The 16,053-nt window shown below is 41.0% G+C and overlaps 1 protein-coding gene across 1 annotated transcript in view; it reads right to left on the reverse strand.

The window, feature by feature from the left end:
* The window catches only part of CELF6 (CUGBP Elav-like family member 6), a 605,900-nt gene that overhangs the window by 563,055 nt on the left and 26,792 nt on the right, over window positions 1-16,053 (reverse strand). The window contains exon 2 of the mRNA XM_033920838.1: window positions 3,614-3,696. Coding sequence (XP_033776729.1) covers window positions 3,614-3,696 — 83 coding nt within the window. The remainder of the gene's footprint in view (window positions 1-3,613; window positions 3,697-16,053) is intronic.

Consider the following 16,053-nt stretch of genomic DNA (forward strand, 5'->3'; position numbering starts at 1 on the left):
AGTGATGACTAGGATGTACCCAAACAATACACAGCATGACTTTACTTGAACTTCAGACTTCACGCTATAAATCTATGGGCAGAATGCAAGCTGAAAAATTTGTAACGATCACAACAGAAGTTACTGTAAACTTGTTTCGCTTTTTAACACCAAATCAGATGGACTGGGTAGACCAATCTGACGTAGGGCTGAGTAACATTGTAATACCATCTCATTGCGATATCTTTGTAGCATAAAACAAAGACTAGTGCGTCTACAAAATATGCTGGAAGCAAAAATATGCCCCTCTAGCCTCTATTACTTTGAATTTTCCATAAATTTTCTCGAAAGAAAAATCCACAGTTGCCAATCCATATACAAACTTTTTTTTCTGCCTTGGGTGTTTTGCACAAACCAAGCTCTGTAGACACTGTATTGATTGTTGCTTTTCTATCTTAGCCATGCAAAAATGTTAAATTAATTCACATTTCCAAGTTATATGCATGAGCATCATGTGACTTAGCTATAACTGAATCTTATTAGTTCACTTTTTCTATGTGTGTGTTCACCATGTGACCTTTTTTCGCAAACAAATGTGAAAATGTCACTAAGAATAAATGTCTAATATATCCTATCCCCTGCCTATATTAGAGATATTACACTTGAGTGGAAGATATTCGTTGAACTGAATGCATCAGGGCAGAAAGCCTGCCGAAGAGGTTTCCTAACAACAGAGATCCGGTGAGAGTTTGATGGGGGAAAGGAGGGAGGAGAGAAGCTGATATGCACGGACGGGGAGAGGGACCTTGGGGTGATAGTGTCCGAAGATCTAAAGGCGAAAAAACAGTGTGACAAGGCAGTGGCTGCTGCCAGAAGGATTCTGGGCTGTATAAAGAGAGGCGTAGTCAGTAGAAGGAAGAAGGTGTTGATGCCCCTGTACAGGTCATTGGTGAGGCCCCACTTGGAGTATTGTGTTCAGTTTTGGAGACCGTATCTGGCGAAAGACGTAAGAAGACTTGAGGCGGTCCAGAGGAGGGCGACGAAAATGATAGGAGGCTTGCGCCAGAAGACGTATGAGGAGAGACTGGAAGCCCTGAATATGTATACCCTAGAGGAAAGGAGAGACAGGGGAGATATGATTCAGACGTTCAAATACTTAAAGGGTATTAATGTAGAACAAAATCTTTTCCAGAGAAAGGAAAATGGTAAAACCAGAGGACATAATTTGAGGATGAGGGGTGGTAGATTCAGGGGCAATGTTAGGAAATTCTACTTTACGGAGAGGGTGGTGGATGCCTGGAATGCGCTCCCGAGAGAGGTGGTGGAGAGTAAAACTGTGACTGAGTTCAAAGAAGCGTGGGATGAACACAGAAGATTTAGAATCAGAAAATAATATTAAATATTGAACTAGGCCAGTTACTGGGCAGACTTGTACGGTCTGTGTCTGTGTATGGCCGTTTGGTGGAGGATGGGCAGGGGAGGGCTTCAATGGCTGGGAGGGTGTAGAGAGGCTGGAGTAAGTCTTAACAGAGATTTCGGCAGTTGGAACCCAAGCATAGTACCGGGTAAAGCTTTGGATTCTCGCCCAGAAATAGCTAAGAAGAAAAAAAATAAAAAAATTAAATAAATAAAAAAATTAAATTGAATCAGGTTGGGCAGACTGGATGGACCATTCGGGTCTTTATCTGCCGTCATCTACTATGTTACTATGAGTGGGTGGTGATAGCGATAAAGAATAGGAAATATGCGTTCTGTTTAATTTTGACTTTATAAACCATTTTAGCTTTGTCTTTTGATGTTTTTTTTATCACCTTGGCCGGCAATATCTATTGATTATGTCGGCCGCGTCGAAATGTCGAAATAAATCTCTTGTGCCTGATGTTTTGGAAACCCTGAGAGTAAAGTGATAATTTTGTTTGGGCCATTTAAAATGAGTTAGGGATGCAGGATGGATGTGAAGAAACAGCAGCATTCTGTAATCTCCCGGCATCCTTTCCTTCCCCACGGCTTGCGGGGAGCGTTAACTGATGAATGCTGTCCTGGCAATGGAAGAAGGATAGGCCTGCTTATCACTGCCCTCCCAGCTACCAGCAGGAGGTGACAGACAGCTGTGTTTCATTTCTGAAGTGTAAATTTCTCTCTTGCCCTCCGGGCTCCTCCTCCTCTCAGCAGCATCTCACAGAAAATATTTTTTTTTTTGCTCTGTGTAGTTAACATATTAGATATGCAGAATCAATGCAGCAGTTTGCTGTGAGCCACACAGTTACCAACCGGGATCGACTGTCAGCCAAGGCAACGTACTGGAATCAATTCAGAACCGCAGCAACACCCTAGGGAGACCTCAGAACCAGGTCAACCCATTAGGAGTCAACTCAGATCAGACCAAGGCATTGGAGGCAACCTGGAACCAGAACAATTTCCACAGAGCAACTCAGAACCAAAAAAACACACTAAAAAAGCAGCCTGGAACCAGAACGATGTTTGGGAAACACTAAGAACTGGAATTACGTCCTATGGATGATCCAAAGTAACGCCTGGGACCACTCAGAAACAGAGCAGTGTAATTCAACATCTGAAGTAATACCGCAGTAACAGACCCTACAGAAATCCACACTGCATGCATTTACACATCCATTGTGACAACGCGCCGAAGACGTGGTCTAAAAAGCGCACAGAGAGCAAGTGCACAGCGTCACCAAGGGATTTCAGAGCAGTGGAAACTGCAGTGATTTCTATGAAAAGAATGGCATAAGACTTTCTTCTTTTGTCTGGTTTTGGAAGTGGTAGATAAGAAAAAGACATTCCAGTGAGGTTAGGGTATGAATTTCCACCTAAGGATAAATCAGTCAAGGTACTTTCCGGGAAGGGGTAAAACGCGGACCTCACGGACCTGACGGACCTCGCGGATCTAAACCCGTACGGCCTTAAAAATCTGAGGTCCGTGTCGGTCCGTGTCCGTGGCGCTTGTAGTTTCTGTCGCTGACAGACCTTGATGAGATTTTAGCGCTGACGGATCCATCTCAGCATAGAGAGGGAAAAGTGGTAGGATCCGTCAGCGCTAAAATCTCTTCGAGGTCTGTCAGAGCCAGAGACTAGTGCTGGAGCGGCAGAGCAGAAGCCAAGAGAGCGGGGACATAGGTTTTGGACGTGCGTTATGGAAAAGAAGTCTCCAAACTCCAGCACTAGTCTCTGGCTCTGATAGACCTCAAAGAGATTTTTAGCGATTACGGATCCTAACACTTTTCCCTCCCTATGCTGAGACGGATCCGTCAGCGCTAAAATCTCATCAAGGTCTGTCAGCGACAGAAACTACAAGCGCCACGGACACGGACCGACACGGACCTCAGATTTTTAAGGCCGTACGGGTTTAGATCCGCGAGGTCCGTCAGGTCCGTGAGGTCCGCGTTTTACCCCTTCCCGTCCTTTCCTAAAAATAAGGTGGGCTGGTAACAAGCTTCTACCATGTAATTATGGTTTTGATCTCTAGGTCCACTTTGCACTTTGCCACGCTCACTCTTTGAGCCAAGGCTTGTAAAATACAAATACGCGCACTTGGTTCACCTGAAGTCAGGCCATCAATTGCAAACAGCGTCTGAACCGCCATCCAAAAAGGGAGGGAAAATCAGGTACTTACCCCTGGGAGAGTTTTCTGCTCATGGAGAGCGCTTTGTGCTTTCAGTGCAGATTCCCGGGCGCAGTACGTCAGAAAGGCGCAGCCTGAAAAAAAAAAAAGAGAGAAAGTGGCAGACATAAGAGAAGAGGATTTCCAGTATATGCAGATTGATTTCCTGCATGTTTATTGTGGACCATCCTGAAAACCTAACTGGGGTTGCTAGGACAGGATTGGGAAGCCCCGAGCTACTGCTCAAAGCTATGAAACCTGTTCCAAGTTCCAGTTGCACATCTACCATTAACTGCTTGAACAAGTGATTGACCCAGCCTCGGCTTAGATTTCTGTGGTATGCGCTTTAGCACAAGGGCCTAAATTAGGGAAGGGGAAACCTCCACTTTCAAGGACCACAAACTGGTCCTAGTTTGAGGATATCCCTAATAAATATGCATGATATATATTTGCACACCTGGAAATAGAGAATACAATTTTTCTTCGTGTGTATTCATTTTTTTTTTTTTTTTTTTAATCACCGGCCACTGCGGTAAAAGCTCCAATGCTCATAGGAAATCTATGAGCATCGGAGCTTTTACCACAGCGGCCAGCGATTTAAAAAAAAAACCCTAATGCAGCTTGATAAAAGGGGGCCATAATGAGCTGCTTTGCATACATTTGCATGTCTCAGATTTTATTATTATTTCATATGTATTACTGAGAAAGCTTCTGTGGTAAGTTGCAGTATTTTAACTCATGCATATTCATATTGTATAATATGGAATCCCAGCCAGTTTGCAACTTTGAGGACCTGAGATTCCCCACCCCAAACACTGACCAGGACTGTAATTTATCTGATATGTATTGCTTCCACTGCAGTGTTTTCCAGCTCTCCTGCAGCACATATGCCCTGTCCAGTTTTCAAGGTTCTCTATTTATTATTATCACAGCTCTATAAATAATAATTAAATTTAATTATAATTTGTGAAGTGTTCAGACCAATACCCATGTATTCTGTGATCTCACTGAACTGGGGTACATTTGGGACCATCATCACACTTCTAATGTCCCATTGCCAGCCTCCTTCTTCTATATAATTGGTAAGACTCTTTAATACTCATTATATGTTTGTAGATAGTTTTTTAAAAAAAACACTTATCTTGATGTCTATTCCAATAGGCTTGGCGTTATTCTCTTTAACTTCCAGCTGCAGCGAGATAAAGTGCTTAAATCATAAAGTGCTTGTGCATATAGTGTTAACTCTTAACTTCCGTGTTTGCTAAAATTTATTCTTAAGCCCGGCCCCCCGACTCGAGTTTCGGGTCCTTCATCAGGAGGGGTCCCTGTTAAAAACACAATTTTAATTAAAACCTTATTAAAACTTAAATATTTAAACGGTACTGAATTTCTATATCCTACTTAATCTCATATGTATTGTCTCTTAGACCAACCTATTTAAATAATTCATTTTTACATACCTATATGGCTTACTTCTGCTGGGTTATCACCTCAAAATGAACACGCTGGGGACATATAATGAGTATTAAAGAGTCTTACCAATTATATAGAAGAAGGAGGCTGGCAATGGGACATTAGAAGTGTGATGATGGTCCCAAATGTACCCCAGTTCAGTGAGATCACAGAATACACGGGTATTGGTCTGAACACTTCACAAATTATAATTAAATTTAATTATTATTTATAGAGCTGTGATAATAATAAATAGAGATTCAATAATCATCACAGAATAACATTGTATATCTCCCTATCAGTTGGCACAACAGTTTTCAAGATTGCCACAATGACAATGCATGAAATTATTTACATATCCTGACAGCTCCAGTGCATACAGACCAAACTCGTACATATTTATTGTGCAATCCTGAAAACAACTCTGGTTAGTTGCGCCTCCAGGGTTGGGAGATATTGTACTACCACATTGCTTTGGACTATAACACCGATTCTCAATCCAGTCCTCAGGACATACCTTTTCATTAAGGTTTACAAGGTATCCACAATGAATATTCAGAAGGTAGATTTGCCTTGAAAGAAGACAATGCATGCATAAGAAATTAAGAGTTGCCCTGTTGGGTCATACCAAGGGTCTATCTAGCCCAGTATCCTGTTTCCAATAGTGGCAGGTCCATGTCACAAGTACTTGGCAATCTCAAAAAGTGGCAAAATTCCATGATATTTAATCCCAAGGATAAGCAGTACCTTTCTCCTGGTTTATGGACACTTCCTCCAAGAATTTGTCCAACCGTTTTTAAACCCAGCTACATAAGAACTTAAGAATAGCCTTACTTGGTGAGACCAAGGATCCATCTAGGCCCAGTAGCCCGTCTTCACAGTTGCCAATCCGTATCTCTAGTACCTGGCAAAAACCCAAAGAGTAGTAACATTCCATGCTACCAATCCAAGGCAAGCAGTGGTTTCTCCCATGTCTGTCTCAATAACAGTCTATGGACTTGTCCTCCAGGAAATTGTCTAAACCTTTCTTAAAACCTGCTACGTTAACTGCTCTTACCACAACTTTTGACAACATGTTCCAGAGCTTAACCATTCTCTGAGTGAAAAAATATTTTCTCCTATTGATTTTAAAAGTATTTCCCTTTAACTTCATCGAATGTTCCCAAGTCTTTGTAATTTTTGATGGAGTAAAAAATCAATCCAGTTGTACCTGTTCTACACCACTCAGGATTTTGTAGACTTCAATCATATCTCCCCTCAGCCATCTCTTTTACAAGCTGAGGAGCCCCTAACCTTTTTAGTATTTCCTTATACGAGAGGAGTTCAATCCCCTTTATCATCTTGGTTGCTCTTCTTTGAACTTTTTCTAGTTCCTCTATATCTTTCTTGAGATAAGGTAACCAGAATTGAATACAATACTCAAGATGAAGTGAAAGAGGTATTTGAGCCAAAAAATCATCCTTTAAAGAATGGAAAAAGGATCCAAATGAAGAAAATAAGAAGAGACCTAAGCAGTGGCAAGTTAGATCCAAAGCACTGATAAAGAAAACTAAAAAAGAATATGATGAGAAAGTTGCTAAACAGGCAAAAACTCATTGTAACAATTTTTTTAGGTATATTAGAAACAGAAAATCCATGAGGGAATCCGTGGGACTGTTGGATGATCAAGGAGAAAAAAAGAGGCACTCAGGAAGGATAAGGCCATAGCAGAGAGACTGAATGAATTCTTTGCTTCGGTTTTTATGGAACCAGATGTAAGAGATCTACCTAAACCGGAAGTGGTTTTCAAGAGTGATGATGTGGAGGAACTGAAAGCAGTCTAGGTGAACCTGGAAGGTGTACTAAGCCAAATTAACAAGTTAGAGTGATAAATCACCTGGCTCATTGTACTGAAAGAACTCAGTCATGAAATTGCTGATCTGCTGTTAATGATCTATAACCTGTCACTAAAATTGTCTATAGTACCTGAAGATTGGATGGTGTCCAATGTTATGCTGATTTTTAATAAGGGCTACAGGGGAGATCTGGGAAATTATAGACCAGTAAGCCTGACTTCTGTGCTGGAAAAAATAGTGAAAAATTATAAAAAATAAAATTGTGGAATGCGTAGACAAACACGATTTAATGGGACAGAGTCAGCATGAGTTCAGCCAAGGGAGGTCTTGCCTCACTAATGTGCTTGACTTCTTTGAAGGTGTGAATAAACATGTGGATAAAGGTGAGCCGATTGATGTAGTGTATCTAGATTTTCAGAAAGCTTTTGACAATGCTCCTCATGAGAGGCTCCTGAGAAAATTAAAAAGTCATGGGATAGGAGGCAATGTTTAGTTATGGATTAGGAATTGGTTTATCAGACAGAAAACATAGAGTAGGGTTAAATGGCCATTTTTCTCAATAGAGGAGGGTAAATAGTGGAGTGCCGCAGGGATTTGTACTGGGACCTTTTGCTATTTAACTTCTTTATAAATGATCTGGAAATTGGAACAACAAGTGAGGTGATTAAATTTGCAGATGACTGTTCAAAGTTGCTAAAACACATGCAGACTGCAAAATTACAGGTAAGCCTTAGGAAATTGGAAGACTGGCTGTCCAAATGGCAGATGAAATTTAATGTGGACAAATGCAAAGTAATGCACATTTGGATGAATCAAATCATAGTTACCAAATTCTAGGGTCGGTGCCCTCCCCCCCCAAAAAGATCTTAGTGTCATTGTAGACAATAGGATGAAACCTTCCAGCCAATGTGCAGCAGTGGCCGAAAAAAGCAAACAAGATACTAGGAATTATTAGAAAAGAGATGTTAAACAAGACTAAGAATGTTATAATGCCTCTCTGTATCACTCCATGGTGCCTCAGTATTACTCCAATTGCATTCAATTCTGGTCACCTTATTTCAAAAAAGATATAGCAGAACTAGAAGAGGTTAAAAGAAGAGCAACCAAGATGATTAAGGGGCTGGAATTCCTCTTGTATGAGAAAAGACTAAAGAGGTTAGGGCTCTTCAGATTGGAAAAGAGAAGGCTGAGGGGATATATGATTGAATTCTACAAAATCTTGAGTGCTGTAGAATGGGTACAAGTGGATTGATTTTTTTTACTCCATCAAAAATTACAAAGACTTGGGGATACTCGATGAAGTTACAGGGAGATAGTTCCTCTTATGGGTTTTAAAAGTATTTTTTTCACCCAGAGAATAGATAAGCTCTGGAATGCATTACCAGAGGATGTGGTAAGAGCAATTAATTTTTGAAAAGTCCATAGTCTGCTATTGAGACAGACATGGGGGAAGCCAGTAGCATGGAATGTTGCTACTATTTGGGTTTTTGCCAGGTACTTGTGACCTGAATCGGCCACCATGAAGACAAGATACTGGGCTAGATGGACCATTGGTTTGACCCAGTAAGGATATTCTTATGTCTACATTAGTTTCATCTGCAATTTGGATGCTTAATCTTAAAGCCTCCCAAGGTCCTCCTGCAATTTCACGTAGTACACATTTGATTTCACCCTTTTGAATCTGATCACTTCACTCATCATTCATATTTCCAGATCATTTATAAATATGTTTTTTAAAAAAACCCTCCATTATAGTACGAATTCTTGTGGCACTCCACTATTCACCTACCTTGTTCCATTGAGAGATTTCTCTATTTAATCCTACTCTCTGTTTTCTATCTTTTAACCAGTTCCCAATCTACAACAGCACATTGCCTCCCATCCCATGGGTTTTTCATTTTCTTAGGATTCTCTCATGAGGGATTTTGTCAAAATCTCTCTGAAAATCTAGATTCACTAAGTCAGTTGGCTCCCTTTGACTCATGTTTATTCACACCTTCAAAAAATGTAGCAAGTCATCTCCTACATATTTATTGTGGATATCCCAAAATCCCAAGTGGTTGGATGTATCCCAAGACTAGGCTAGAAAGCACAGGACTATAGAGTAGATTTTACAAAGGGCGCCAAAAATATAGATACTACTCCCCAAATTTTATAAAGTCCACCTAAAGATAGGTGCCTAATTGATGTAGGCACCTAACTTAATTGACTGCTAGGCTTAATCGGCACCGATAATTGCCATTAATTAGACCTAATTGAAAGTTATATACCTAGCTTGAAAAATGTAATTCTATAAAAAGTAAGCACCTAGTCCAAAGCGTGTAATGTGGTTAGGGGCAGATCGTGGGCGTGTTTTCGAGTTAGGCACCTGTTTTTGACTTAGGCACTGTTGTGTGCCTAACTTAGGCATCTAACTTTATGCCAAGAAAACCCTGGCATAAATACAGAATGCCTAAAATTTAGGATACCTGCCTAAAGCCACTTTGGTGGTAGTAAGGGTGATTCTACCGTGTGCCTAACATTTGCAGAATCCTACTTAGTGCCACACTGGTCAGTGCTGACCTTTTAGGCAGCATCAAGGCCTAAGGGTCAATTCTATAATTGCAATTGTATGCAAAATTTCCATTACAGAATAGGACATACGTCAACATTCATGTGACTAAATTTACGCATGAGCACTTACGCCATGTCAAAGGTTGGTAGTTGTGCGCATAAGTGATAGCATTCAGTAACTTATGGGCGATAGGCACCTATCTTCTTAGGTACAATTCTACAAAAAATAGGTGCCTAAGTCCAAAGTAAGCATGTTGAGGGGCAGAGAAGGCTTAGAAACCTCTAGGCGCGATTCTCTAAAAGACTTAGATGCCTATAATATACAGTAGGTCTCTAAAACCCTGACTTATATTACAGGCACTATGTTTTAAGTTAGGCATGATTCTGTAATAGGTGCCTAAGCGTGATTGACAAGAGATAGGCACCTATCGTTCTATAAGCCATTTACAGAATTTCCTCCTATGTTTATAGAACTATGCCTAGGTGCCTACCATATAGCGCCAATTACCACCACTTAAGGACTACTTTGGTTCTTAAGGCCAATTGGTGCCTAAATTAACAAGTTAGGTGTGTAACTTGCACTGTTCTATAAGCTAGATTCACTAACCTGCCCGATCGTGTCCGACCTATGTCCGATCCGGGCAGGTCCGATGGATTCATCAATCAACAATATTCTAATGGGGGCGATAGAAGGAACGCCCCCCATGCGCTGACACGGATCGCTAGTGCGCGATCCAGACGTATGCGCAGACCATCTGCTTTCCCTGTAGATGGTCTGTGCATGGGTTCGTATTCGTTTGCTGCATTTTTATTGTTTTTGGGTGAGGGGGGGGACCTGACTTGATCCCTGGCGGCAGCAGCAGCCTCTTTTTAAACTTTTTAAAAACCTTTCAACTTCTTTGCGAGCCCATGGTTTTAACTCGCTTAAACCCATGGGTTAGAACCATGGGATCGCTGTGCGGGGAAGGGCAGGAGAGATTAGGGGGAGAGCAGGGTGGTAGGCAGGAAAGATTCGGGGCAGGGCAGGCAGGACAGATTCGGGGCAGAGCATCGGGGTGGCAGACAGGAGAGATTCAGGGCAAAGCAGGCAGGACAGATTCAGAGCAGAGCAGGGCGGCGATTTGGGGTGGTAGGCAGGAGAGATTTGGGGTAGCAGAGAGCAGGGAGGCAATGGAGCTGAAGAGTCGGAAAGGACGTTTGCAACTGGTCCCCAGCAGTTGCTTTTTGGGTTGATCGGCCAGCCCAGTCGTTTTTTAAAATTTGTTTTGTGAACCGCGTCCCTACCGTTACCCTCATTTGCATGTGTGGATTGGAATCAGATCAGCAGAGAGGTAGGTGAATTGGGCCCGTGTAAAATCGGGTCGCAAAGGGGTCACAAACCAATCGGTTTGCTTAATGAATCTAGCATAACTTGTGTATCTACATTTGCTCACTGGTCAGAAATTTGGACGCACAATTTTATTATTATGTACCATATATACTCAGAAAAGAAAATTTAATCTTTAAAATTATGATGTCCAAATATTATTTTATAGACTTCTTCTAAGAATGTTGATGTTGTGATGGTCATGATTCTTGAATTTAACTATCAAAATCTTGAGGCGGTGCCAGATTGCTAGGAGAGAAAGGTTAATTGAGAGGAAGCACAAGGCTGAAGGTTCACCTAGGGTGTTCAGTACCCTTGAACCGGCACTGCACGCGTGGCAGAAAAGTTCCTGTTTTTGAAGAACTTAGATCTATTTTAGACCAATTAGACTGATGCCATCTGGTGGACCGACCAGTCAAGGACATCAACTTAGCTCCTTTGTTTACAGAACTAAAAATAAAAGGATCAGTTTAAATGAAGAACTGATGAAACTCCGTAGTAACATGGCTGAAAATCAAAAATTTAATGCAATGCATATGAAAAATTAGATATTCAATAGCAAAACATAATCCAGGGAGTGAGAAGAGCGCATCCTAAGTGCCCACTGGTCAGTGAAGACATCCACCAAACCAGTAACACAACTTGGTGTAACCTGCTACTTCCTCAAAGTGTACTTCTCAATAATGTAGTCGATTTGGTCAAGGGTTCAATTATATTTTCTTTAAAGAAGTAACAAATTTACATTTAAAATAAACCACTCAAATAGAAAAAAAAAACACAGGTGAAATAAAATAAATATTAAAAGAACAGTTTATTTGTTATCAATATTTGGCCCAAGATTTTCCTCACTGATTTCCACAGCAAAAGAGGTGAAATTCCAGTCCTTTAATTTCTCTGTTGGGATCCGTTGGGTACCTTTCTTCCTCTCCTGGTCCGGAACAGCTTCCTCAATGATACCTATTCCCTAGCTAAAACAAAAACCATAGGAAGCAAAACCCTATATCCCTATTTGATGACAAAAAATTAAAAATAAACACTGTGATCACTAGCTACCCCAAAAACACCAAAGAATAATTGAAATTTCCCTAAAAACTAATCCCACCTATTTTTTAATAAACCAAAGTTTAATTAAAAATCAATATAATTCCTTTATAATATCCAATAAATATTGAATTTCCAATATCCAGCAAATATCCAATTTTCAATATCCAATAAATTTCCAGAAACAACATATAACAAACATCTGTCTGCCACAAACCAACTCAACAGCCCTCAACTGCTCTCCTAGGCAGTTTTAGAAAACTCTCCAGCACTGCTAGTTTCAAGTTTATTAAGTTTATTAGGATTTGATATACCTCTTATCAAGGTTATCTAAGCGGTTTTTACAATCAGGTACTCAAGCATTTTCCCTATCTGTCCCGGTGGGCTCACAATCGATCTAACGTACCTGGGGCTATAGAGGACTGAGTGACTTTGCCCAGGGTCACAAGGAGCAGCGCAGGGTTTGAACCCACAACCCCAGGGTGCTGAGGCTGTAGATCCAACCACTGCGCCACACACTCCTCACTCCTCACTGCTGACTTCCTGGAGAGAGCTCTACTGTCCAAAATTCTAAACGCGACACATACAGCTGAAAATTCTTAAACCTACAGGAATATCTTTTTAAAAATTTTATTTATAACCTTGGTTATATTAGGAAAGAAAAAGAACGATACCTCCATGCATATCAAGATGCAAAAGTAGGTCTGGATCAGCCTATCCAGGTTTGCTTAGGTGAATTTGCAAACGTAGCTGTCAGATACCTATACCCATTGTATCATTTCCTCTACCAGAATCTCCCAAACCCTGAGATGTTCTCTCTGTCCAAATTAGATTGTAAGCTCTTCTGAGCAGGGACCATCTGTTGCATGTTAAATGTACAGCACTAAAGAAATGATAAATAGTAGTAGTAGTAGCCAGAAGAGCAATAGAAATCAAGACAGTTGCATTTCAGATTAATCTGGGTTTATAAGGATGGGTACTAATTGATCAGGAGTACGTACTAGAGAATGGCACAAGGACAAATTTGTCCCCATCTCCGCAGGAACTCAATTTCCCCGTCCCGTCCCCATGAGTTTTGTCTCTGTCCCTGCCCCATTCCTGTAAGTTCTGCATTAACTGCACAAGCCTTAAACACTTATGATTTTAAAGTGTTGTGCAGATGAGGACAGAGCTTAGGCATTGGTGGAAAGAGAACATAAGAACATAAGAAGTTGCCTCCGCTGAGGCAGACCAGAGGTCCATCCTGCTCAGCGGTCCACTCCCGCGGTGGCCCATCAAGCCCATTGCCTGAGCAGTGGTATATATCTATCTGTACCCTTCAATCCCTTTTTCTTCCAGGAATCTATCCAAACCTTCTTTGAAACCATTTAATGTGTTCCTGTCTACCACAGCCTCTGGAAGCGCGTTCCATGTATCCACCACCCTCTGAGTGAAGAAGAACTTCCTAGCGTTTGTTCTAAACCTGTCCCCTTTCAGTTTCTCCGAGTGCCCCCTTGTACTTGTGGTGCCCCTTAATTTGAAAAATCTGTCCCTGTCTACTTTTTCTATGCCTTTCAGGATCTTGAAGGTTTCTATCATGTCTCCTCTAAGTCTCCGCTTTTCCAGGGAGAAAAGTCCTAGCTGTTTTAATCTGTCGGTATATGGGAGATTTTCCATTCCCTTTATCAGTTTAGTCGCTCTTCTCTGTACTCCCTCTAGTATCGCCATGTCCTTCTTGAGGTGCGGCGACCAGAGGCATTATGACATCACAATCTGAGCTCTAGAATGTTGCTACTCATGATTTTAAAGTGTTTGAGGCTTGTTCAGATGAGGACAGAGCTTAGGCATTGGTGGAATGAGCCATTATGACATCACAATGTTGCTACTTATGATTTTAAAGTGTTTGAGGCTTGTGCAGGTGAGGACAGAGTTTAGGCATTGGTGGGATGAGGCATTATGACATCACAATCTGAGCTCTAGAATGTTGCTACTCATGATTTTAAAGTGTTTTAGACTTGTTCAGATGAGGACAGAGCTTAGGCATTGGTGAAATGAGCCATTATGACATCACAATGTTGCTACTTATGATTTTAAAGTGTTTGAGGCTTGTGCAGGTGAGGACAGAGCTTAGGCATTGGTGGGATGAGGCATTATGACATCACAATCTGAGCTCTAGAATGTTGCTACTCATGATTTTAAAGTGTTTGAGACTTGTTCAGATGAGGACAGAGCTTAGGCATTGGTGGAATGAGCCATTATGACATCACAATGTTGCTACTTATGATTTTAAAGTGTTTGAGGCTTGTGCAGGTGAGGACAGAGCTTAGGCATTGGTGGGACGAGGCATTATGACATCACAATCTGAGCTCTAGAATGTTGCTACTTAGGATTTTAAAGTGTTTGAGGCTTGTGCAGATGAAGACAGAGCATGCAGGAATGGGGGCAGAGCCAGGAAAAGAACTTGCGGGGACGGGACGGGATAATGAGTTCCCGCGGAGATGGGGAAAAATTTGTCCCTGTGTCATTCTCTAGTACGTGCCCCCAGACAGAATTGTGTTTAGATGGGGGGGGGGGGATGATGCTCATATTTGATTTGAATAGGATCATCTATCCCTATCTAGTACTTACATCCATCCTCATCTGTTAACTTTACAAAAAGATTAAAAAAGGATTCAGGAACAAGATCACATAAATGAATGCTGCCTGCCCTTCTTGCACCCCTATGAATGCCGGAGAAAAATAGACATTAAATCAAAGATTTTGTGTGCTAATATCGATTGATTCACTGTCTGAGTGTGGGAAAAATAGATTTTGCATTTCAGAAAAAGCCATTTAGAACACTGACAATCTTGAAGCCTAATGAATGGTTATGTGAGTGTATTTCTAGTGATACAAGAATTAAAACATGGCTGTAAGAATGAGGGAGTTATTTGCCTCTCTGCACCTAAGTTTCCCACTGGTTTAATTGTCCAGCAGTACTGCTGTTCCCTCTCCCCCCTCAAAGAAGCTATGCAGCGTGCACTCATGGCTCTCCATCCCAAGGCAGCTCCACATCTCCTTCTGAACTGCTATAATTGTAAATCACATTTGGGATCCTGCTTGGATAAAAAGAGTTACATAAATTCCAAATTATTATGATTGGAGTTTATTTACTGATGTGCTTCAACAGGGCTTTTCATTTGATCATAATTAACTTTGCAGAGATAAATATTTTTATTTCACACATGGGATCATTGAAACCATTTTATAAACTCCTATATTTCTCAGTCTATGATAATAACAAATCCCATCTATGGGATGAAACCACCAGAGTCTATAATTGCTTTATAATGTCATTAGGCTCAATTCAGACACAAATCTTCCTCTTGGTTACTGTCTCCAAATGGATTTGTTTTTGTACATACAGTGGTAGGAAGGAAACTGATTGTGAAGCCGGAGTGTTGGACATGACCTCAAATTGTTCAGTATCACAGCTAAGACTCTTCTTAATATGTGCTTTGTGCTTGACGGGACTTCCAGTGATGAGTCGAATGTGGAAGTGGTCTAACAAGACCACCTCAGGCAATTAGCACTACAATTGTCCTGACAGATGGGTGGAGTCAGAAAAGGTGTTAAGATCAATAGTCACCATGAAGAATCAGTAGATACTACCTTCCCAAGGACAGCGAAGGCGACCTTGGGTGTTCAATTTCTTTATTTTATATTATTAGACTGAACACGTACGTGGTTCAGCCCTGTGGCCTGCTTCAGGAGTCTGTATAGTATTGGTATAAAAGAAATTGAAAAATTGTCAACTGATTATTGCCTTTTCAACAATGTCCTGGATATTAAAAATCATTTTTAACAAAGCATATGCTCTCTTGTAAATCGTTTAGCAGCAGACATATACAGTTTACAAGAGAGCTTATGCTTTTCTATGATTTTTTTTAATATCTAGGACATTGTTGAAAAGGCAATAATCAGTTGACAATTTTTCAATTTCTTTTACACCAATATCATACAGACTCCTGAAGGGCATTATAACGTTTTCATCTTTGTTTTCTATTCCTTTCCTGATAATTCCTTACATTCTATTTCCTTTCTTAGCGGCTGCTGCGCTCTGAGCTGAGGGTTTCAACATATCCTCAGCAATGAAACCTACATCCTTTTCCTGGGCAGTGACTCCTAACACAGAACCTGGCATCACATAGCTATAGTTCGGGTTCCTCTTTCCCACATGCATCACT

This window comes from Geotrypetes seraphini, chromosome 14, assembly GCF_902459505.1.
Source record: "Geotrypetes seraphini chromosome 14, aGeoSer1.1, whole genome shotgun sequence".
In the NCBI taxonomy this organism is placed as follows: Eukaryota; Metazoa; Chordata; class Amphibia; order Gymnophiona; family Dermophiidae; genus Geotrypetes; species Geotrypetes seraphini.